Consider the following 21,464-nt stretch of genomic DNA (forward strand, 5'->3'; position numbering starts at 1 on the left):
GTAAGTCACTTTGGATAAAAGTGTCTGCTAAATGCATAACTGTACTGTAAATATAAATAGGAGTTTACCTTTAATTGGACAACATATAATATAAAAAAGACAGCAAGCGATAAGAAAGAAAAAGCTGAAGTTTTGCTTATACTTATTTAATTTTAATGGGTTTAAAAAAAATACACATACTTTTTCACATACTTTTTTCAAAACTTTTTCAATATGCTATCATAACGAGGAAAAACAAATTAAATCTTCACATGTTGAGTAGCCGTTTCTTTGTCCTTTGGTATTTGAGAGCTTGCAAAAGGGAATGGAACTTTTTTCAGTATGCAGGTATAATGAGAAAAAAATAATGAAAGGAAGAGCGAGAGATTTTTTGTATGCAGATATTTGTGTTTGAGTTTTTTGTTTTGCGGGCACACATTCCAAGCAGGCCTGTTTATCATCTCAATAATCACCCACACTTACTATGTTGGGTTTTGTACGTTCTCTCCAATATCTGCACGCTGACATCTGAAATAATTCTAGCCTTTTTATTATTGTGTATTTATTTCTCAGCTGCTACATTTAAATGGAGATTGTAGATTAAGTCTACATTTTTCAGTTCTGTTTTTCTGAGCACTATAAGGTCTGCATTCCAGCTCAGTGGCACTATTACAGCTAAAGCAGAAGCTGTTGTCAACATTCACTTCAAAGCAGGAAAGGTTCCCTCACATGTGGTTTTAAATGGTGTGGGGGAGCAGCAGGGAGCCTCTAAGGGTTAACTGATAATAGCTGCATACAGCCAACAGATTAAAGATTCTTTTTAATTATACACGGCTAACCACCAGCATAGTGAAGCCAGGCAGACTTAAGACGACCTGTGCAGACAACAGACACAATGTGTGAGTGTGTGTGTTGTGAACAGTCTGAGAGGCTGGTAGAAGAGTGTGGGCCTTCAGGATATTTCTTTGTTTCTGTGGATTGATAGACAAATGTCTCTGTGTGTGTGTGTGTGTGTGTGTGTGTGTGAGAGAGAGAGACTGATCTCTCTCATATGTGTGCCATTTCCCCAGGCCACTGTGAGTTTGCCCTTATAGCCATGTTTATCAGTGGGAGAGGAGGCAAGACTAAAGAGTTAATCAGATCCAGGTCTCAAACACAAAACACACATGTCCAGCTCTGTTGCCCAGGACAAACTAATTTAATCGTAAATCATTCTGAATTCTTGTGTAATAGTAGTATTTGATTATAAAGCTTGATGCACACTCAGGAATCTTGACAGTTTGTGTGAGAGTCTACACAGGTTGAAAAGCTGTTTTCGTCATCTTTTGGCATATCAAAGTCCACAAACAGGAATGGAAAAATAATAGCAGTCTGTTCTGAGAAGTTGCATAATGGTGTTCAGGTCTCTCCTCTCACTATTTTGCAGAGCAGTGACAGAATTCAGCGGCGAAGTTGAACAAAAAGAAACCCTGTCAGAACAGAACAGAGCCTCCTAATTAAACACACAGGACTTTGGTCTTTTTCAGAGAGAAGAAAATGTGTCTCTTTTTTTCTTCTTTGGGATATGTTCAGTTCTTTTTTCTTTAGTTTAGCTCCTTTAGTATCGCTTATTAATATGAGGGATCCAGACAATACATGCTTTGATTTTTTATATCAAAATATATATAATATATCAAAATAGACTGTGTTCTGTTAACATATTTTCTATTTCCCTCTGGCTCAACAGAATCCGTGTTAAGAGAATTGTACACCAGTTTCATCTCCTCTCAGTCATATTACAATAAACATTATTTAGCCGCTGCACATGAAGCTCGTTACCATAGCTTTGTTTTTAGCCTAGAGCCATTTGGTTTGCCTTTTTAATTCAATGAACAACAATTAAATCCAATATTTCATTAGGCTCCCTCAAATGCACCAGGCGCCATATAATGGTGAATAATTCAGCTTGGCCTTTTTAGATAAATATAGGGGTGTCTAATTGAACAAAGATAATGCTCCTAATTTGCCTCTTGTTAGATGTTTTTGGTTGTCTCCCAGCACCCTTGTGATATCTCACGCTAAAGTCTCATTTATGCGGAGACAGTGCTGATAACACGCTATGCTAAAAAAGAATGTTTCCAATTAGCATTGTCTGCCAGGCAAATGGATTGTAATAAGGAAGGAAATGAGTGTGAGTGTGTGTTTATATCTCTGCGTGCTAATGCCCTTCTCTTTATGATGTGGAGTATACTAGCTTCTGCATCTACCAGGGTGAGGGCTATAACGGTCTCATCACACTCTCTTGGCTTGGGCCCAGTGCGGCGGAGCCTGAAACGCGCTCATCCTCCATTTAGCGAAGACTGTTAGCTGATGAAGAGCCCAACATGCAAGAGTGGAGATAAAAGAAAGCGGTGACCCGACTCATTAGCCCCCTTTGATTTAATATATTGACACTTGGATATAAATAATTCCATTTAGTGTGCCTGTTTGGAGGGGGTGTGGGGGCTCAATTTAATTAGTTATGAAATGTGCCTTCTTGTCATGAAGCAGGAGAAATGCTGACGTTAAATAAAGTCATGTGTGGTTCAAACAATAAAGCTTCTGTAGGGCTGTTTTAAAACTTAATGACGCATAAAAATGGGCCTAATAGTTACATCCTCACCATTGGGCCATGATGCTTGTGATGTTTAGCTAATGGATGGGCGAAGGTAGAATGCTTAATGGCACTTCAAACTGTTTCAGATATTAAGAATATAAATAGTATTTCACTCATTTGTGCATTCGTTCAGACTAAAGAACATGTTTCCAGTATGTGGTGGTGAGAGAGCATAACCCAAAGACATACTTGTGTAGTTCCATATGTGATTATTACAAGTGACTGCTTAGAAAAATCAGAAAAATACAAGCTGATTTTAACATTAACTGCATAACATCTTAATGCTTTTTCACAATTAAAAGGAAAGGTCTTGTGGCTTAAATTGGATGGTTCAATATTGGCATAAACCTGTATGACTTTCTTTCTTCTCACTCTCAGAAATAAAGGTACAAAAGCTATCACTGGGGCAGCAACTTTTAAAAAGATGGTGTACATGTTTGTACCTAAAGGGTCCATTTTGGTACCTTAAAGGTACACATTACTACTTAAAGTGTACATATTAGAACCTAATAGAAACAAAAGTGTATTTTTTGTTTTGAAAAATGTCTCCTTTTTTATTTATAAGTCAGTGTTTTCCAGTGTTTTTTGGACCCCACTGATTTTCGTTGTGTGGACAAAAACAGATAATTCCACAGAAGAAATTTTGGAATGGCATGAGGGTGAGTAAATAATAACAGAATTCTCTTTTAAAAGGTCATGAGAAATAGGAACAGAAAAGTACATGATGCGGACCTGAATTTGTCTTGTATTGGTTACTGTTTTAGCATTTAGCATCTGTGTACCTTGCAGAGTGACATTGAACCTGGGCGTTAAACTAAAAGTAACAATCCAAATGCATTTTGCATCTTTGCATCTGATCTTATATGAGAATCATAAAAATCAGCAGCTGATTCATTATCCATGTGACTGGTCTGTTGAGTCCAAACCCAGTCAAGGGTGGCATAAAGCAGGCGCTGTCCAGCCAGAATCGGCTCCTGAATCTCATCAGAATGCACCTGTCACTCGCCACCACACCACAAGCCCTTCCAGACCATGCACGATGGACCTATACTTAGCTCTCATTGTGCCTGGGCCCTGCAAGAGAAAAAATATCAGTTGGTGGAGAACACATCCTCCAGTGTGATGTTGACTTAGTTTCCTCTCCTGCCTGGCCCAGTGTTTTCCCTGTTAACGTTGAGCAAACTGTTTTGTCTTTGCATTGGCTTTTTAACATGGTCCTCAGCCTCCACAGTGGGCACACACAGGGAGAAAGAAGGCAAGGCATTAATAGCCTCTACTGTGTGCGGCCAGCCGGCAGTTTAGAAAGAGGGCCCATGTTTTCTTAGGGCTAGGGTGGCAAAGCAAAGCATTCAGCCCCGCGCATCGCAGCACAAAAAAGGCTGCTTTGTGTTTCAGACGGGGCAGAGGAGGGTACAAGCATTCCCAAAGGAATACAATGAATGGGCCATTTTGTCTTTCATCGTTTTTCATACACACTAAATTGTTGTTGTCCTTCTATTGCTCTCCATTTCTCCCTGTCTCTCTTTCATAATTTTTCTTCTCTGTCACTGGGTGTGCACATGACATTTGAGCATGTTTTAAAGTCTCAACACTCTCATGTGCCTGCAATAAAGTCCTGACTGTAACAATGTCAGCTTTCTGCTGGACAACAGAGTGCTCTCTGTTGTTCTCTGGGCCCAGCTGCTGGAAGGGTAGACTGAAGACAGTGGCTCAGTTTCCACACAGATGACAGGAAGAAGGAGAAATGCTCCTCTCTCTCTCTCCCTCCCTCTCTTTCTCTTGATCTATCTCTCTTGATGGACTCACTCACTAGACAATGCCATTTTTAGTTAATGGGTGGTCTGACTCTAGACTTTCAGTTTTAAACTTGTGAGTTGTGACCCAAAAATGGGTCGCAGGTCTGTTCTGATGGGGAGAAAACAATGCTAAATATCACTTACCATGGAACACTGTAAAATAACTTCAAAGGTATTTTTACGTCAACATTATTAATAAATATATGAATGCATGTATGTTATTAATATATTTGTCAAATTTTAAAAGTTTTATTTTTTATTTTAATTTTTGTTTCGTGAAAATATGTCTGCCATTATTCTGCTAAAGACACATAATATTTTGCAAAATTATCAATAATATAACTGTATTTTCCTCCAAGTGCTTTTATTTCATTGAGATTTTGAGGTTTTACTTTTTCTTTCTTATTAAACTATTACCTTTTTTTAATTAAGTAAACTATTTCTCTTTTATATTAGGCTTTTTAATTATATATTTGGAAGGTTAGATCGAGCATAAAAATAAATATTGGTCTTTAAATACATCATGCATAATTCAAAAGTGACCAATCAAGAAAAAAAAAGAACATATTGCATGAATGAAAGCATAAAGTTATATAACACTAGGTTATTGGCTTTTTTTCTCTGTTCAGCTGCCCTACACCATCATGGTCTAAGAGGGTCTGGGGTGTATTCTGTATTGTGCCGGTGCTGGTTTTCATAGATATGGAATGTATATGTGGGATAATGATGTTGGCCTCAGACTCATTTGTGGGTTTGTTTATGTCTGTCCTTTTCTCCCCTCGTTACCCATGCTGTTTGAGCCAGTCCCCTCGGGTTTAGCCAGTTCACTGCAAACCTTTTTAATTTCATGACCAGACCCTGAGAGAAAAATGTTTTTTTCTTCTCCCTCTCCTTCTTTATTTCTTTCTCCCAATCTCTTTTTTTCTGTCATTGTGTAAACTATGTCCCATGTTAATCGTGCTATCCTAGAGTAGGTAACCCTGAGTAAAGCATACGGCGAGGAAATTAAATGAGTAGTGAGAGAGCGGTGAATGTGATATCTGTGTGCACTATGCCACAGCAGTGCTGAGCTCAGAAACTACTGAAGCCTTAGGCTCGTCTTTGATATTTTATATGCAATACAACCCTAATTGCTTGAAATATTTAGACTTAAAAGACTTAAATTACATTTTAGGTTCTTAGAGGCTCAGCAAGAATTTGCCTTAAGAACACATTTCTGTTGAACACACACTGATCACATTTTGCTGGTGTTCTTAAGGGAAAAGCCTTTTCCCCCCACATCTTTGTACTGAACTAATTTGCTAATTTCAGCAACCCAGCATGAGCCTCAGCATGAACCTCCCCCCTTGTAATATTAAGCACGCTCATTTGATTATTCATAAATTATGATCAGCATATTGTAATGATTTAAAAAAAATACAGGTACAGTAATGCAGAACAAGGCGTTTAAAAGGGGCAGTTAATTCCAAATTGAAAATTCTACCATCATTTAATCTCCCTTCTGTCATTCCAGACCTGTAATTTAATATTTTTGAAAAATTTAATCATCGTCATCATCATATGGGCAAAAGTCTTCAAAGTATCTTTTTTTCATGCATGAGTGTTCTGCACAAGAAAGAACGTCATACAGATTTGAAATGTGTATGCATGTTTTATTTTTTTTGTAAAGCAAAGGGTGGGGCAGGAAGGGGCCGTTCTGCTTTTAACTGCCCCAGACTTAATATAGACATATTGGAGTGGCTCATTTCCAAGAGGGCTTGTTTGACTGTGTAAGGAATTAGCGGAACAAGAAGTCATCTATTGGTTATTTCTCCAGATGAGCCAAGCATGGGCCAGTGTCTGGTTTCTGTGCACCTTGCCCCGTTCGGCACAAACACATGCACACATGCTCTGAGTCCTCGGAAAAAAATTTTTGTCCTCTGTCAGCTTAGAGTCTTTTGTCAGCGGTGGCGTAACATGCATACAAATACACACTGTTTGCTAGTTGTCCTGTTCCAGTATCGGGAACGTTAATCTTTTACCTGTTTAAAAAACACACACACAGAACAAAAGTAGGGATGAAAGCAAGAAAACACGGTGCTCATCGACCGATAAGCCTTTGAGTCTGTGGGCTAGTGGATTGATGGCAGCGGGTCAGTTCAGGTCAAAGCCACAGCCGCCACACAAAGCCTCTTTATTCCCGGTCCTGTATCTGTGTGGCTGATGAGGGCCTCCAGTAGAACTCCTCGCTAACAGAGCAGAGAGAGGAAAACAATGCGTTTAGTCTGTGGCACCAAGGTTGAGACCTGGTCTTAATTCCGGCCCTTCGCTGACAGAAAGAGCGGGGATCAAAGTCCGACTCAGTCCTATCGATCCACACGGCCCGATTGTCATCAGAGGCTGAAGCGCGGCCGAGCAGAATATCTTGCGCTTTGATAACAGCCCCGTGAGCATGGGTTTATGTGTGTGTGTGGGTGGGATTAGAGCTCAAAGCTGCAGCGGCCGTGTGCTGGAGGAGTGCGGTTAACTGATAAATGACCTGTGACGTGGGAGTAATATGTACTTGGGGATCTATGGGATTGTTTAAAAAATTGACCTCTTCAGAACAGAATAATGTGCAGACTCCAGAGCGCAGAAGTGGTTTCATTCAGCAAAGAGCTCTCGCTCTCTCTCTCTTTCTCTCCCACTCTCTCTTTGCTGGTGAGTTTCCAGAAAGCGCTTGCTGAGTGTGTTCACAAAGTAGCGGGTGTGAAGTTTGCGCTGTCGGGGCTCGCCGTGCGGATTGAGCACGGTTGCCAGGTCCTCTAGAATCACTTCGCTTTAAAATGGATCCCCTAAGGTGGTTTTCTTTCTGTCAATTTGGCTCTGGCAGCGTCAAGCGAGGGAAAGAGTGTATGATGTATCAGTACTTACAGTACCAGTGAAAGCTGTTTTCACTCCTGCTAGATTTAAAACACCCCATTTTAAACCCTTTCTTTAACTTTTAACGAGAAACAGTAATATCAAGGCGAAATGGCTCCAAATTTGGACTGTGTAAGTTGGTACGGCCTTACCTTTGGCTTTTAAAATGGGGTGGCTGGTGCTTAATGCTTAACCTAAGGCTCTTGAGGCTCTCCGGCTCCTTCCAAAATATTTAAAAAGAAGAGAAGTTAGCCACCCCTGCCTATCTCCATCTTACCTCATCAACACTGAAAGGCATTTTGGACATGTTAAAACAACTCCCCCTCTTTTCCTTTTAAATAGGGAAGGAATCCCAGAATGATGCTCCTTGAAGATCAATCTCTATTTTCATGTTAAAGGGAGTCGGGGACAGGTTAAGGGGGGCACATCTCCTGAGCCCAACGGGACTCTTTAAAAGACAGCAAGGAGCATGGGTGCTGACAGGGACCCTATTGAGCATGGTAATGACTTGTACATCTCAATTTTCCACGAGCTTGTGTGACAGCCTGGGTCAGGTTGTGGCAGCAAATCCACATTAACAGCTGCATAGGCCACTGCAGGAGGGCATAAACATATTACTGTACCTGCTGGATTAGAAGCACACAGCATCCTATTCTAACAGTAATCACGTACAGTGCAGCTCCTCAGATAGGCTGGGCTGTCTGACCTCAGGATTAGTTGCTGCTGTAAACCATTACTGAAGCTAAGTGCTGATGTCAACATTTCCACTAACAACATTGATTAATCTATAGCTCCCTATTTACTTCAGGGGTTTCCCTCCTCCTCCTTTTATTTTGGTCATTCAACCTACAGCGAGCGCACATTGTGTGTTTAAACAGCCCAGTGCTGACAACTCTGCGTTCAGTGTTGGGAATTAGTGATCAGTAGCGTGATTGAAGCACAGCTGTTTTCAAAACAGAGTAGCATTTCCAGAAATGAGCCGTATTTTCCCCACAGTGTATGATGACAAAACTATATTTTTTCACAGTGTTATATGTGCAATTATTAATCCAACATATTTCAATTCTCTAGCCATCTAGTCCATTTAATAATTTGTTTATAAAATCGAAAATGAAAACACTTCAAACAAAACCAACTTCAGTTCCCAGTTGCAGTTTTTTTTCTCTCTCTTTTGAGCTTTCACCCTAATGAGGTTTTCTTTTTTTTTTGTGCCAGCTACCTTTTTGTTTTTTGCAAAAGGAAAAGCCATATCTCTTAAATATTAAAAATAAAATAATTGAATCATCTTTAAATACATTGAAATAAAACAGACATTATTGGGTTACGTTTTACAAAAAAATATTATTAAATCTTTCTTCTTCAAAATTTTATTTTTTTTATTTTTTTTGGTAATTTACTAGCAATTTCTGAGTGAAAATGGTTTTCTCACCAAATTTTCTTTTGCAAAATCTAGTTTGCCATATTCTGATATATGTTTGTAGAATTGTAGATTAACTGTTATTTAATTTCTTTAAATGATTAGCTTGTTGACAAGCTACAGTTTCCAAGCTTCCCAACATGGCCTGTGTTCTTACTGGAGGATAAAAGAATGCAGGGGACAGTATACGTGTATCTCCGACAGACAGACAGATTGTGCTGTGTATCACCACAGACTTCATCAACTGCACTGAGCTGATGATATATGCGAGACTCTGAAGGTGAAGAGGCTTCTCTCTCTCTCTCTCTCTCTCTCTCTCTCTCTCTGTGTGTCTGTACACCCCCATGAACCGGTCGGCTGTGTGAAGAGAGAAAGAGGCTGCCAGCTACACAGCCTGACTGATTGCTACAGATGCTCTTCCTCAAGTACCGCGAGTTACATCCTCGCCACAGCAGGTCTTCGGGGACAAACAATGGCACCTGTTCCTCATAAGATGGGGCTCGTTCATGTATCTTTAATGAAATTTTAGGGCAGATGGCAAGGAATGTCATTATCCCATCCTCTCGTTCTAAGGATTTGATAGACAAAGGGCAGATAGGAGGCAGGCCTACAGTGAGGTGAGTTTATGAGGTTCAGAGCTTCCAGAGGCCTGAGCTTTCCTCCTCACATCTGCTCCACTTCATTCTTTCATGCTCTTGAAGATCTGACTGGCAATACTAATGCTGCACGCAGCCAGCCAGCCGCCTGACACAATGACGGAGGGAGGGGCAAAATATCAGGGCACAGATACAAAAATACGGGTGAGCATACATGTTCAAACAGTACATGCCATGCGTACCATATATTTATATATATATATATATATATATATATATATATATATATATATATATATATATATAATAATATATAATATATATATAATACTTGTTTATTAATAGTAACTAATGTTTTTTATTAGCTTATCATGGTTATAATTGTATGTTGTATATAAATTTTATAATAATAGTAGCAGTAATAAATCTTTTAAAGATTTTTACTGTTAGTTTGGTATAAATTTTCTTTTGTGTAAGCATGCATAGATGCAAGCCTGTTGTGTATGTAAAGAGACAGAGAGACAGACATAGAGAGATGGATAGATCCATTGAATGAGAGAGACTGACACATATAATAAGCGAGCTTCAATGCAGAATGCAGTATGCAATTTTTCCAACTGTCTAAGTGCAGGCACTTAATTCCATTCAGTGATCGTCTTTAAATCTTTATCTGCATTGTCTGCTCAGCTCCACCAGTGTATGTTAATTGACAGGCTTGAAAGCTAACCTTCACTATTAGTCCCCACTTTAAGGATGCTTATTTGATTTGCCACTCACAGATGTGGCATGTGTAAATTAAACTTTAATGTAAAGGCCTCATTACTGCAAATCACGACCTTGCAAACTGAGGGCAAGTTACCTTCCCTTTTTCTTTTTCTTGCTGTTTGTGCCTTTTGAAACTGCATTAGGGGAGTCAGTTTGATCAGCAGAGTAATTATTAACATTGTTTGCCAATTTGTTCAAATGATGTCTAATTCTAGGTCGTCTTAAATGATTTAGATTTGAATTAAATAAGACATTGATGATATAGTTTAGGAACAGATGGGCTAAGGCAGACCAGGTGTTTCTGTCATTGTGCTTGTGAGCTTTGGTGCAGACCTATGCTGACATTTTAAGGAACAGTTGTGTTTTGGTTCCACTTTAAAAGCAGCTGTTCTGTGTAATACTGCAGCTTTAGACTGATTTGTTTTGCAAGGGTAATGTGAATAAGGCTAATGGCAATTATGTATGGGTCTGACCTTAGTGGCCCTCTGAAGGAGAACAATTTACATGGTCCGAGCCATTTTTCTAAAGCACTTAAATGTAGTATAGAACTGTAGTTGGTGACGTCACAGACATTTTTGATCTTTTCTATGTAATAGTCCCTCTCACTCCACTTACATTTTGATTCACCTCACATGCAAGTAAACCATTTCCACAAACACATCCATGAGGTCATGTTAAAGAGCCCTCTGATCTCTCTCATTCATCATTTTTTGTCACATCTGTAAAATACGCACGCAGTTCTTTCATTTCGGTAGTCTCAACTCTGTAGATCCACTTTTTAAAGTGCAAAGCTCTGTAAACAGAAAAGTGCAGGGTTTTTTTCTATTTATTTTCTTAGGAGTTTTTTACTTAGTCCAAATCACTGAAGTGGACCTGAACACTTGTTCAGCACCTGGGGAACAAGCCCTACTGAACTCTAACATTAGGCACTTGAAAGGCGAAAGCGGCATTAAAAAGATGGAGATCACGCAGACCTCAGCTAGAAATGTGGAGCAGAAAGTGGTTTCTCAGTGCAGGTTGATTTCATGCCTCAATGCTGCAGCAGTAATTGCATCCAGACCAGTTTTTATTGCAGGCTGATTTTAAAGAGCGATGAATGGAGAAACATTCTATAATGTGTTTATTTTTTTTTGGGGGGGGGGGGGGTGAACTTTATTAACCCGTTCTCCGGTTGGGATCCCCAGAGGTGAGCCGGCTCGCCTGCATTAACTCTGCCCTGGCCCACGGTAGCGGTGCTGCAGCCTATCACCCACAGGCAGGAAGCAGAGAATGACAGCAAGATTGGGTCCGGCCAACACTCCACAAACATGTGTTTTCAAACTTCGATGGGAAGCCGCTCAGATCCCTAAATACACACAGACTCGCTTTTTCTTTGTCTCTATTTCAGCGTGTCTGTTTTTACTCTTACACAGAGCTAATGTTATCCTTATGCACACCATTAACGTTCTCTCTATTTTGCAATAAAGCAGGAATGAAGATGAACATGGTTGAGAGCATTTGAAAGGCACCACACACGATGCCAGGTGTTGACGTTATACATGAAATATCAGAAATGCACAAGCTTTTGGTCTCATTCCATCTTTTTCACAGCTGAAACAGGTGCTGTAAATTACCGGTCTCCCTTGGGCATTTATCATGAATATAAATGACCTTCCAAGAACAAGAGACAAGAGCCGTATTTTTGAGAGGATCCACATTTTCTGTCAGTCTCATGATTAAGTTTTATTAGGAATGTCTTCGTGACATCTCTGTTTCTATATAGTAACATATTATGTAGATATTACTCAAACAACCTTAACATGCTAAATCGAGCATTTGTGATATACATGAGAATAAACACTCTACTGTTTATGTGCGTGCGATGGCCTCTTTGAAGCGCTGATGTGTGATTGGTGGGAATTAAGTGCAGATATTTGGTATGTGTGTGTGAAGTGGATCTGGGTCAGAAAATGAGCATTACTGTCAGACTGTGTTAGACTCCTGTGTGATCTCCTCTCTCTCTGTGTTCAGCAGGTCCAGGGTCACATGCCTCCGCTCATGATCCCCATTTTTCCACACGACCAGCGCACTCTGGCAGCAGCCGCGGCAGCCCAGCAGGGCTTCCTCTTCCCCCCAGGCATGTCCTATAAGCCAGGTAAGAGAACACACTTCAGCTCTTTGAGTTTCATCTACACAGATTTATTCCTGTTGCTCTTTGTACACTTAGGATAAAAGGTTTGTCTGAATTTCTGAAAGTCATCCTTATAATCAGATATACCTGTAGATATTCACATTCCATTCACTTTACATTTATATTTAAATATTAATATTAATAGATTTATATTAAATCAATACTTTTTTAATAATATTACATTATATTAAAAATATTACTACTGCTGTGACAAAGTTCACCCAAAAATGAAAAAGTTTCAAAATTGTATGACTATTTTGACTAGAACGCAAAATATTACAACCTGAAGAATGATTCAACTTTTTTTTTTTTGATTTGGACACCAAATATTTTTCACTTTATGGACAATAATAACACATACATTTTTCAAAATGTCTTCTTTCTTATATATATATATATATATATATATATATATATATATATATATATATATATATATATATATATATATATATATATAATAAACAACATGGATGATGAACACTATTGTCAAACAACTGTCTTTAAGGGGAGACAAGAAATCTTTCTTTTGTTCTTTTATCTGTGGTATGTTTTTTTGCTTCACCATTCTTCACTTTACCTCAGGAGAATACACAGGCCACTTTTGGCCTTTCTTTACCTCCTCACAACTTCCACAGTACATATTTTATCATCGCTTGCTTTCCCTGACCAAATCATCACATTGTTTTTAAAGAGCCCACCGCCCACCCTTTGGATTCAGAGAGCAAAACTCCAAGCCCTCCTTGTCAAGGCAATTAATTCTGAGCACTATGAAATGTATCACCTCGGTGAGGCAGCCTGTTTTGGCAGAGTTCAAGGCGTTTCGAGCCTTCAGAACAATGGATGGCGTGAATGAGGGATGGAATACAAACCCCGTCAGCATGAAAGGGTTTCAACTTCATGGGCCATAAATCTGCTGAGAACACAATACTAATATACTACTCTCCATGCCCCGTATAATAAGTTATTATATACAATTTATACATATATATATATATATATATATATAAATTGTATATAATTGGCACTGGTCTGTAGATACTAAAAGCCAATAGGTGATACTAAACTACCGATTTATCACTATCCCTAATTATTTCTGTTTCTTGAGAAAAAAAAGGTGACCCATAGTGGTGCACATTTTCTCTTTTGGGCCTCTGATGAAGCAGCCATTGTACTTGTTCTGGCATGCCTTTTTTTCTCCTTTTGTCAAAAAGTGAACTGCTCCTCACGCAAGGACTGTAAATTCAAAAACAAATTTGTAGGAAATTGCTACAACATGCAGGCTGACTCACTGCCAGTATCCCTCACCCTCATATCCAGCCATTGTTCTGAGGTTAAGGGATGTGCCAGTCTCAGTTTCTGTAATTTAACCGATAAAAGTATATTCCTGCCTCTCAAGGGATCAGTAGCACTTAGTTAAATTTACAGCCTTCTATCATTTCCCCCCTTTTTCTTTACCACAGAGGACTGTTGAGAAAAATAACAATGTTCATGTAATGATTTTCAGTGTAGCTGCTGAGTTGTGTTAGAAAGCCTGTAGGAAATGAAAAGAAACATAGATTAAGAAGACAAAACATTTGAATTATTGAAGAAAAAAATAAATGATCAGTGCAGCTCATTAAAAAAAGCTTTATTTTTGTCTTCAAAGTATGCCTTGAAAAACCATGTTTGTTGTCAGCACCTCATCAAAAGGCAAATATGCAAGAAAGGAGAAAGCAAGCTAGACAGAGAGGCTGATAAGAGGGAGGAAAGCTTAAGAAGCCAGCAGGTGAGAGTGAGATTATTACAGGGTGTGGAAGAGCAGCTAATAAATTAACTAAAAAGGTAAATGATAGAACATAAAATAAGCTATTTTGGAACTACAAAGGCATGACAGGTTGAACAAAGAGCCTGAGGGCTTTCTTTTCCCCAGTTTGATTTTTTAATATGTTTGACATGGAAAGCGTTTTAGTACAAATAACAGCAGCTGTAATGGAATCCTTGGCGTGTGTAAAGCACTTGCATTATTCATAATTTGCAAAACAGCGGAGTGGAGAAAGTTTAGGCCATAGCTTATTGCCATTAGTGCGCATGACTCAACTTATTGCCACGGATAATGCGACAGGACTCATTGCTGTTTGTACTGCCCAGCATGGGGCAGCGTGGCCAGGCTCAGTGCAAGCAGTCAAGGCCCAGTGATGATGGCCCTAACCCTGCAGTGAAACAGCAGAGATCCCCTTTCTCACACACTGTGCTCATTGGCTTGGGCTTGGTATAAAGAGAAGGATCAGGTCATTCTTTATTCAAATAGACTTGTGGAGGATAGTGGTGCCCCCCCCCCATGCAGACATGAACACATATGTATTGATGATCGTGGATGTTCATGGCCCTTGGGACCCAATGAGCTCTCGATTGCCCCGCTGGCGAGAACGCTGACAGCCAGTGATTGTACAGATACTCGCCTGGGGCGCATTCATGTCACCGAGAAAGTGCGTCAGGTGTTTAGACATTGATACACTACATTAGCAATTAATGATCCCAGTTTTGAGCTGATAAATGTCAGGGTTGTGCTCTATTCAGAATTGAATTGAGAATCCATTTTAAATTCTTGAATTTGAATTTAAATTGAATTGAGGTATCAAACAGAAAGCAGAATTGTCATAAATTTGACAGTATAATTAAAATGAACTGAAATTCAAGAAAATTAGTATAGCTCATTTTTAACAAGGAAAAGCTAATGGAAGGATTTAAACCATATACAGATAGATTACAATTCATTACATTCATTTCATTTGGAAAAATTCCAGTTCAGCACAGCCAATTCAACTCAGATTTATACTCATGAAGAAAGAGGAATGGGACATGGCCAACAGTTCTCACATTTTCTGAGCATCTGTTCGGTCCACAGCTCTGACCAAAATGTATATTTTTTCTTCATAAAAAAGAGCCTTTAGTCTTGGACTGAAAGAAGGCTCCTGAGCATGATAGACACAGAGCCCTTTAAAAAAAAACATTGATTTCAAAGAGAGCCCCACTTGTCTTGAATGTTCCACATGCTTGGCTCTTGGCATCAGGTGGAGTAGAAGTGAAGAGCTTGCAGAAGTAGCCCTCCGCCGTTCTTCCCCACTCTCCTCCACCTTTTCATTAGCCTTGCAGCCCTCGCTTCTTATGGAGCACTAGTCCACGTCTGCTGTAGTGGTGCCCTGTGCAAGACCCTTGGGTCCTCCCACTTAAATAGGCCCTGTTCCAAGTTGGCAGTCCAAATTGGCCTGGATTTGAAGCATGATACCTGGCTGAAACAGAATACACTATGAGGCTCTCTAGCAATGCTTTAAGAGAAAGCACTTTAAGAATTATTCAGAAGCCTGCCTGGCCCTTTTTTTAAAGAAAAGAAGACATTGGAGTATTGTGATCAGAGTTTAGGAGGTCTGCCCCTTCCTGCTTGATGTCTTAGCAAAACTTACTTTGATGAGGTACCTCTCCAATAAATTGATGCTATCAGACAGAATTACATGTTGAAGTGGAGGCTCTGGGTTTTCTGGACTGAGGTGTGTGAGCCAGCAGCATAGCTCATCACACTTTAAGTGATTGTTTTGTCTTTCGATGAAAATATATTTTAACTGTAGTCAATATTTCATATGTATGTATGTATGTATGTCTTGATGAGATCAACACTGCTTATGTCACAGTATGCTCAATCAGATGTGAGAGACTCCACTATTGAGCTCCAAGGTGAGCTGATAATATGCTTTTGACCCTTGGCCTTAGCAGGCTTGGAGAAAAACCCTATTGGGCACTAGTGTCATTGGAGCTACAATGGCATCCACTGGCTGCAGACAGGCAGATTTGCCTTTTAAACTACATTCACTTTCAAATACTGACACAGAGAAAGTTGGCAGTAGACCACATCTACTTGAGACACTGGCTGCCCACCCAGCCCCCAGCCCATTAGCCTTGGCCTAGTGTTCTCGGCTGGCACCTAACCTGCCCATGGCTCACATAACATATTACCACAAGCACAGTGCGAGAGGGAGAGAGAGAGTGAGAGAGAGAGAGAGAGAGAGAGAGAGAGACTTGGCGATAATGACCCCCTCTACGACTCTCATTGCACCATTTGAAATCAGTTCAGTTGTGTTCTTTATTCACCTCTGCAACAGGCTGGGATTAAATTCCCTGGCTGCATCACAATGTGCTGTGGTCAGTCAGATTGCAAAGTGAGTAAGGGGGGTAAAAAGAGGGAGGTTATATGTGTTTACCCCCATGCTTGTGGCTTAATAGCTCCATATGTTTGTGAGAAGAAGTGACGGGCAAAAGCGGGGGCTAAAAGAGGGCCAATTCCCCTTTCATGGGTACGCTTCAGTCAAATCTCTGCTCCCTGAGCCAGAGACAGTTTTATATACCACTACCACAGCACAAAACACATCTCACACACTTTCAGAGGCACTCAATTATCTGTTTAAGTTTTCCAGAGCTATATTTCCAAGTGGGGTTTGTTCAGACCTGTTGGTTTTCATCTGATTCCTATTGTGTTTTCTGTTTGCCCAATTGTATTGATTGATTCTATTGGGTGTGTTTGATCTCATGATGAAAATGTCTTTCAAACTGCATTTAGATCAGAAAACTGTCTTGTTAAAACCTGTTGAAGTTGGCGGCAGCACCGTGTCTCCCTTTCACACACATAATTTATTGTGCCAGATCACATTGTAAAACTCATAATGGCGTGTAGAACAATAGTATGACTAGGCAAGCTTCTTACAGAACATGATATAAATCGTAGATACTTGCAAACAATAACATGAAAATGGCATCACCTTGAGCACAATGCACAGCCAGATCAGAAAAGACTGTGCAAATGTGGGTAAAGATAAAAAAGGGAGTAGGAAAAAAAGCCAGAATGTGAGAGAAAGAGAGACGTTCCTGTGTAAATCCTGCTCTGAACTGGCCAGCTGACTCTTTTGTGAGTGCAGATGTTTTGGCTGAGTGCCGAGGCTGGGTGTAGGCAGGCCCACAGGAACTGTGTTGGCACTTGTCTGGCCTGCCGTTGGGCCGCTCATTGTCTCAACCTGTGTGCATTGTTCACAATCTCACCCTCCTGCTTTCTCCGACAGGTGATAACTACCCAGTGCAGTTCATTCCATCCACAATGGCAGCTGCTGCCGCGTCAGGACTCAACCCTCTCCAACTCCAGGTATGTACAGTCACAAAAGAATTTACGGGCAGTGGGCCAAGCCCTCAGCACCGTGTGAGCAAACCAGCTGTATGCTAAATAACACTCACACACCGGTCCACCCCTACAAGCTTAACATCTTCCATCTGCAATATAGCCTGTTTTTACAGCGCAGCCCTGACGCCTATGTATGGGAACCGGGTGTTGCGTCGATGAAGGTTATTTCAATGGCCCCTCGTACCTTAATTGTTTTTCTGTTGACGCCGTTCTAAGTTACTTTGAGGGAAGAGCTTCGAAGACCCTCCAGGCTGCTTTGAGAGCATTTCTCAATCTCAGATGCTATCTCCATGTGCTTAAATATTGATTCATATCTTCATTACAGTTTTTCTCATCATCCTTGTCATTTCAGTTGTTTCTTTTAATCTTCATTTTTGTCTTTTTTTACTTTGTCAGACACAAAGAGCATGACAAAATCCTGTCAGTCCTTCCTGTTTACTAAAAAAAAATATTTGTTAGAGTTATGCTTTCAAACTTTAAATACACCTAAGTTCCTTTAAGTTCTTTGAGCAAAGACTGAAGGATCAAATGAATGAGACCAATAGGCGATACAGATTTTTTAAATTTATTTATTTGCTCTTTTTTATTCATAGACAGTTGTTGTTCTGTCAACAACAGTGGTAAGCGGTTGATGGCAATTAGACATTAAGCTCTCTGATAGCTGGGAATGTTACAAAACAAAGCTGAGAACGGAGGGAGGAGGATGTGCGGGGGAGAGAGGATAGGAGAGCATTTCGTATCTTTTCTTCTTGCTGATACATGTGCACAATTTGTCCTTCGGAGCTTATCGCTCTCAGCATTAATGAGCCTTGGCAAGTTGGAACAATGCTTGCAGATGGAGCTGGAAAGTCCTTTGCTATAGCATGCGACTTTGGGAGAACAGTCATCCAGTGTTGAAGGTGTGGAATGCATCTATTCATGTTAAAGAGCATTTTTTAGAATATGCATGTGCTCGTAAGAATGAGCTAAACAGGGAGCAAGCTTGTGAGCAAAAATTGATTGAAAATAATTTTTATATCCATACATTTAACCGTGTCTTCCCTCCTCCCATAGCAGTAAGCTGCAGTGGAGTAACCAGGGCCCGTCCCATCTATTAATAGCATTCCTGATGGGTCAGCTTGAGTCTGGGATAGTCATATATCAGGAGGCACCGAGACCTCTCAGCCATTCATCGTGATAATAGATTTAACCCTGGGAATGGGCTTAGAGTGAGCCTCTGAGTCCATGACTTGGCTGACCTTTAGAAAATACAGTAAACACAAATGAGTTGCATTCCCATTAATTGAAGTTTGTCTGTCTGCTGCAGATTTAGCCGAGCAGATTGGTATTTACTCTCTGTACCCTTCAGTCTAAGAAAGCCCAGTTAGTCAAACATACCCTTTCCACCGCAATTGAGCTCCGATCATCACAGGGAAGATGATTAAAAATGATCAGGACAGAGATAGAGGAGATGAATCTCATTCCGAGTGCGATGATAATGCTGTCAGTGCTCGCGTTTTGTCTGTCTGGCTAAGAAAGAAATTGAACGCAAAAGTTCACATTCAGGACAAAAGTGCAGGCAAAACATTCTTTTGAAAGAAAATGACAACAGACGGATGCAGTTGAGGTTGTAATTAAGTAAGGAAGGATTTGTATGTGCTAGCACGCGGCTGCGGCTACTTTTGTCTATCTTCCTTTTTTGAGCAGAAATAACTAGCTTTGAATTCCTGTCTTAAATCAAAGGAAGCAGATCTTTCTAAATATGTCAGATAAATGAGGGCCAGCGCTAGGTCAGTGTTAATGAGAGGTATGTATGGATTTGTCTGCTGTGTTTGGGTGATTATCTGTAATAGCAGTATCACTGAGCTCTCACAGCTTATGCATCACTGATCCACTCAGTGGGAGTGACCTCACCTATGAAATTCCCACTTCCTGTGCCAGTGGACCCACCCACCCCGTGCCACTGGCTGGGCGCATCTGTCTAATTAGAATATCTCCACTTGTCAGCAATTCTGTCAAGGTATAATTTTCCCTAATTTGCTCAGTTTAGACTGGGGAAATATATGAACCTTAAAAATTACTCTGATTGGAAAGGAATTAATTCCCACAATGCTGCACTCAGTCATGCAGAAAGAGGGACAGCCGCTCTGCCAGTCTTAATGTTGCCGATACTACCTCTCACAATTTTACAGTGACATAACAGTAAGTGGGCTTGCTGTGGAATGTCTCTCTCTTTCTCTCTCTCTTTCTCTCTCTCTCTCTCTCTCTGTCCTGTCTCTTCCTCGTCACCCAGGCCCATCCGCAGGCTAACAAAAGGCCTCAGGTCCCGGGGAGTGGAAATGAAAGCGGCCAGGCGATCTGAGAGCATAATTTGCTTGTCAGTACATTTTCTGCGACTGGCAACATGCACATACATGTGCTCGCTTGTCACCTTGTGTCCCAACACGGCGAGTAATTTCACTCAATGCGTCCCTGACAGATTGGTCCTCGTCAACAAGTCACCAGAGAAAAACCACTCAAACTATTCCCCAGACCACGTGCCTCTCTTCATTAAGACTCTCTCATGGATCAGGATGAGCTGGGCACGGCCTCCAAACAATGGCTCCATCCCCTGGCATGCTTCCCTATTAGAAGTGACACCTCTCACCTCCAGACAGAAATTGTGTTGGATTGTAGCCTTATGGCCAGACAGTCTAAAAGGAACTATCCTAATTCTACAAAAGAATATATATATATATATATATAATCTTTAATTTGTAAATATATATTTTTTCTGATCTAATGAAACCCCTTAATGCCTTTAATAAAAGCACTTGTGTTTAATGCACATTTTAAGGTGTTAGGTGTGTTATCAAGTTTATGCGCATATCAAGTTTTTATTTGTTTTAATGATGTGCAAAAGGTGCTTTATTACATGCCATCATTACTGCTAATGCATTTAAGACTGTACTTGAGAGTCAGGGATACTTCTCCGAATCCTCTGCTGGCGATGAGGGAAGAGAGGAAATACTGTGTTATCTTTTGTTTGGATGCTCATGTCTCTGCTTTCCAGATGTGTGAGGGAGCAGGGCTTTCTGCTACAGCTAACAAGTGGAACACTTTTGACTATGAGCTGCAGAAATGAGAGCGAACAGCTGCTGGTGTGATTGAGGAGGAGAGGAGAGAAAGAAGGAAAAGGGAAAGGAGTGGCACGTGCTGTGTGAGAGACTCCAGAGAAATAGCCAGAAGACGAGAGGCGATACAAGCACAAGGCATAGACTCTAATGAGAGGGAATTATAAAACAGAGAAGCAAGTAATCAGAGAGTGAGAGATGCGAACCATGTAGCTTAGAATGACCACCTTGATTAATACCAGCACAGGGTCATTAGCGGAGGCTTGAATAGCAGGAATGTGCAGGACACATCCTACTCTTCAAGTTAGTGCAGCTATATAAGGAAATAGAAGGAAAAAATGAGGTGGATGGGTTGAGATGGGGGAAGGGGCAAATGAACGAGGGAGCAGGCTGAGCGCCAGCAGATGGGACAGATGTCTGGCCATACTGAAAAGCACTGGCGCAGCACACTGGCGCACCCCTGCTTCCCTTTCTGACATCTGGGCCAGCCTGGGTCAGCCCGCCTGCCTTGGGCAATGAGCCTGGACAAGCCTTGTGGCAAACGGGCACGGGTGCCCCAATGCTACTGAAATGGCAGAGTCGGTCATGCAGCAGTAACGCAGTCTTCTCCCCATGCTACCGCTCAGCTGTGCCCATACAGAGAGCCAAAGAAGACACACAAACACACGCCTTAGTGTATGTCATTTAGTTTGTATAGTGTGGCTATGTTTTGATGTATGGTAATGTATCCGAGGGGTTTTTTTGGCCTCATGGACACGTTTCAGTGAGCTCAGACTGGGGCCTGTGCGGATAAGTTGGAGAGACAGTCATGCACCATTATAGCTAGAAGCAGTAAAATTGGCTAAATCTGCCACTGTATTTCACAGCATCTGCCAGAGAGCAGTCGGCCCCTCTCTTTAAGAACAAACAAGAGACTCAAGTTGTTGTTTTA

At 40.7% G+C, this 21,464-nt stretch overlaps 1 protein-coding gene across 10 annotated transcripts in view; it reads left to right on the forward strand.

Annotated features, from left to right (window-relative positions):
* The window catches only part of LOC132104430 (transcription factor SOX-6-like), a 156,932-nt gene that overhangs the window by 103,042 nt on the left and 32,426 nt on the right, over positions 1–21,464 (forward strand). For 9 of the 10 annotated variants that reach the window (XM_059509934.1, XM_059509941.1, XM_059509950.1 and 6 more), the window contains 2 exons: positions 12,079–12,202; positions 17,326–17,405. In XM_059509934.1, the coding sequence (XP_059365917.1) occupies positions 12,079–12,202; positions 17,326–17,405 (204 nt within the window). The remainder of the gene's footprint in view (positions 1–12,078; positions 12,203–17,325; positions 17,406–21,464) is intronic. The other variant, XM_059509911.1, reaches the window with a different exon arrangement.

Source organism: Carassius carassius, chromosome 2 (assembly GCF_963082965.1).
Source record: "Carassius carassius chromosome 2, fCarCar2.1, whole genome shotgun sequence".
Taxonomy (NCBI): Eukaryota; Metazoa; Chordata; class Actinopteri; order Cypriniformes; family Cyprinidae; genus Carassius; species Carassius carassius.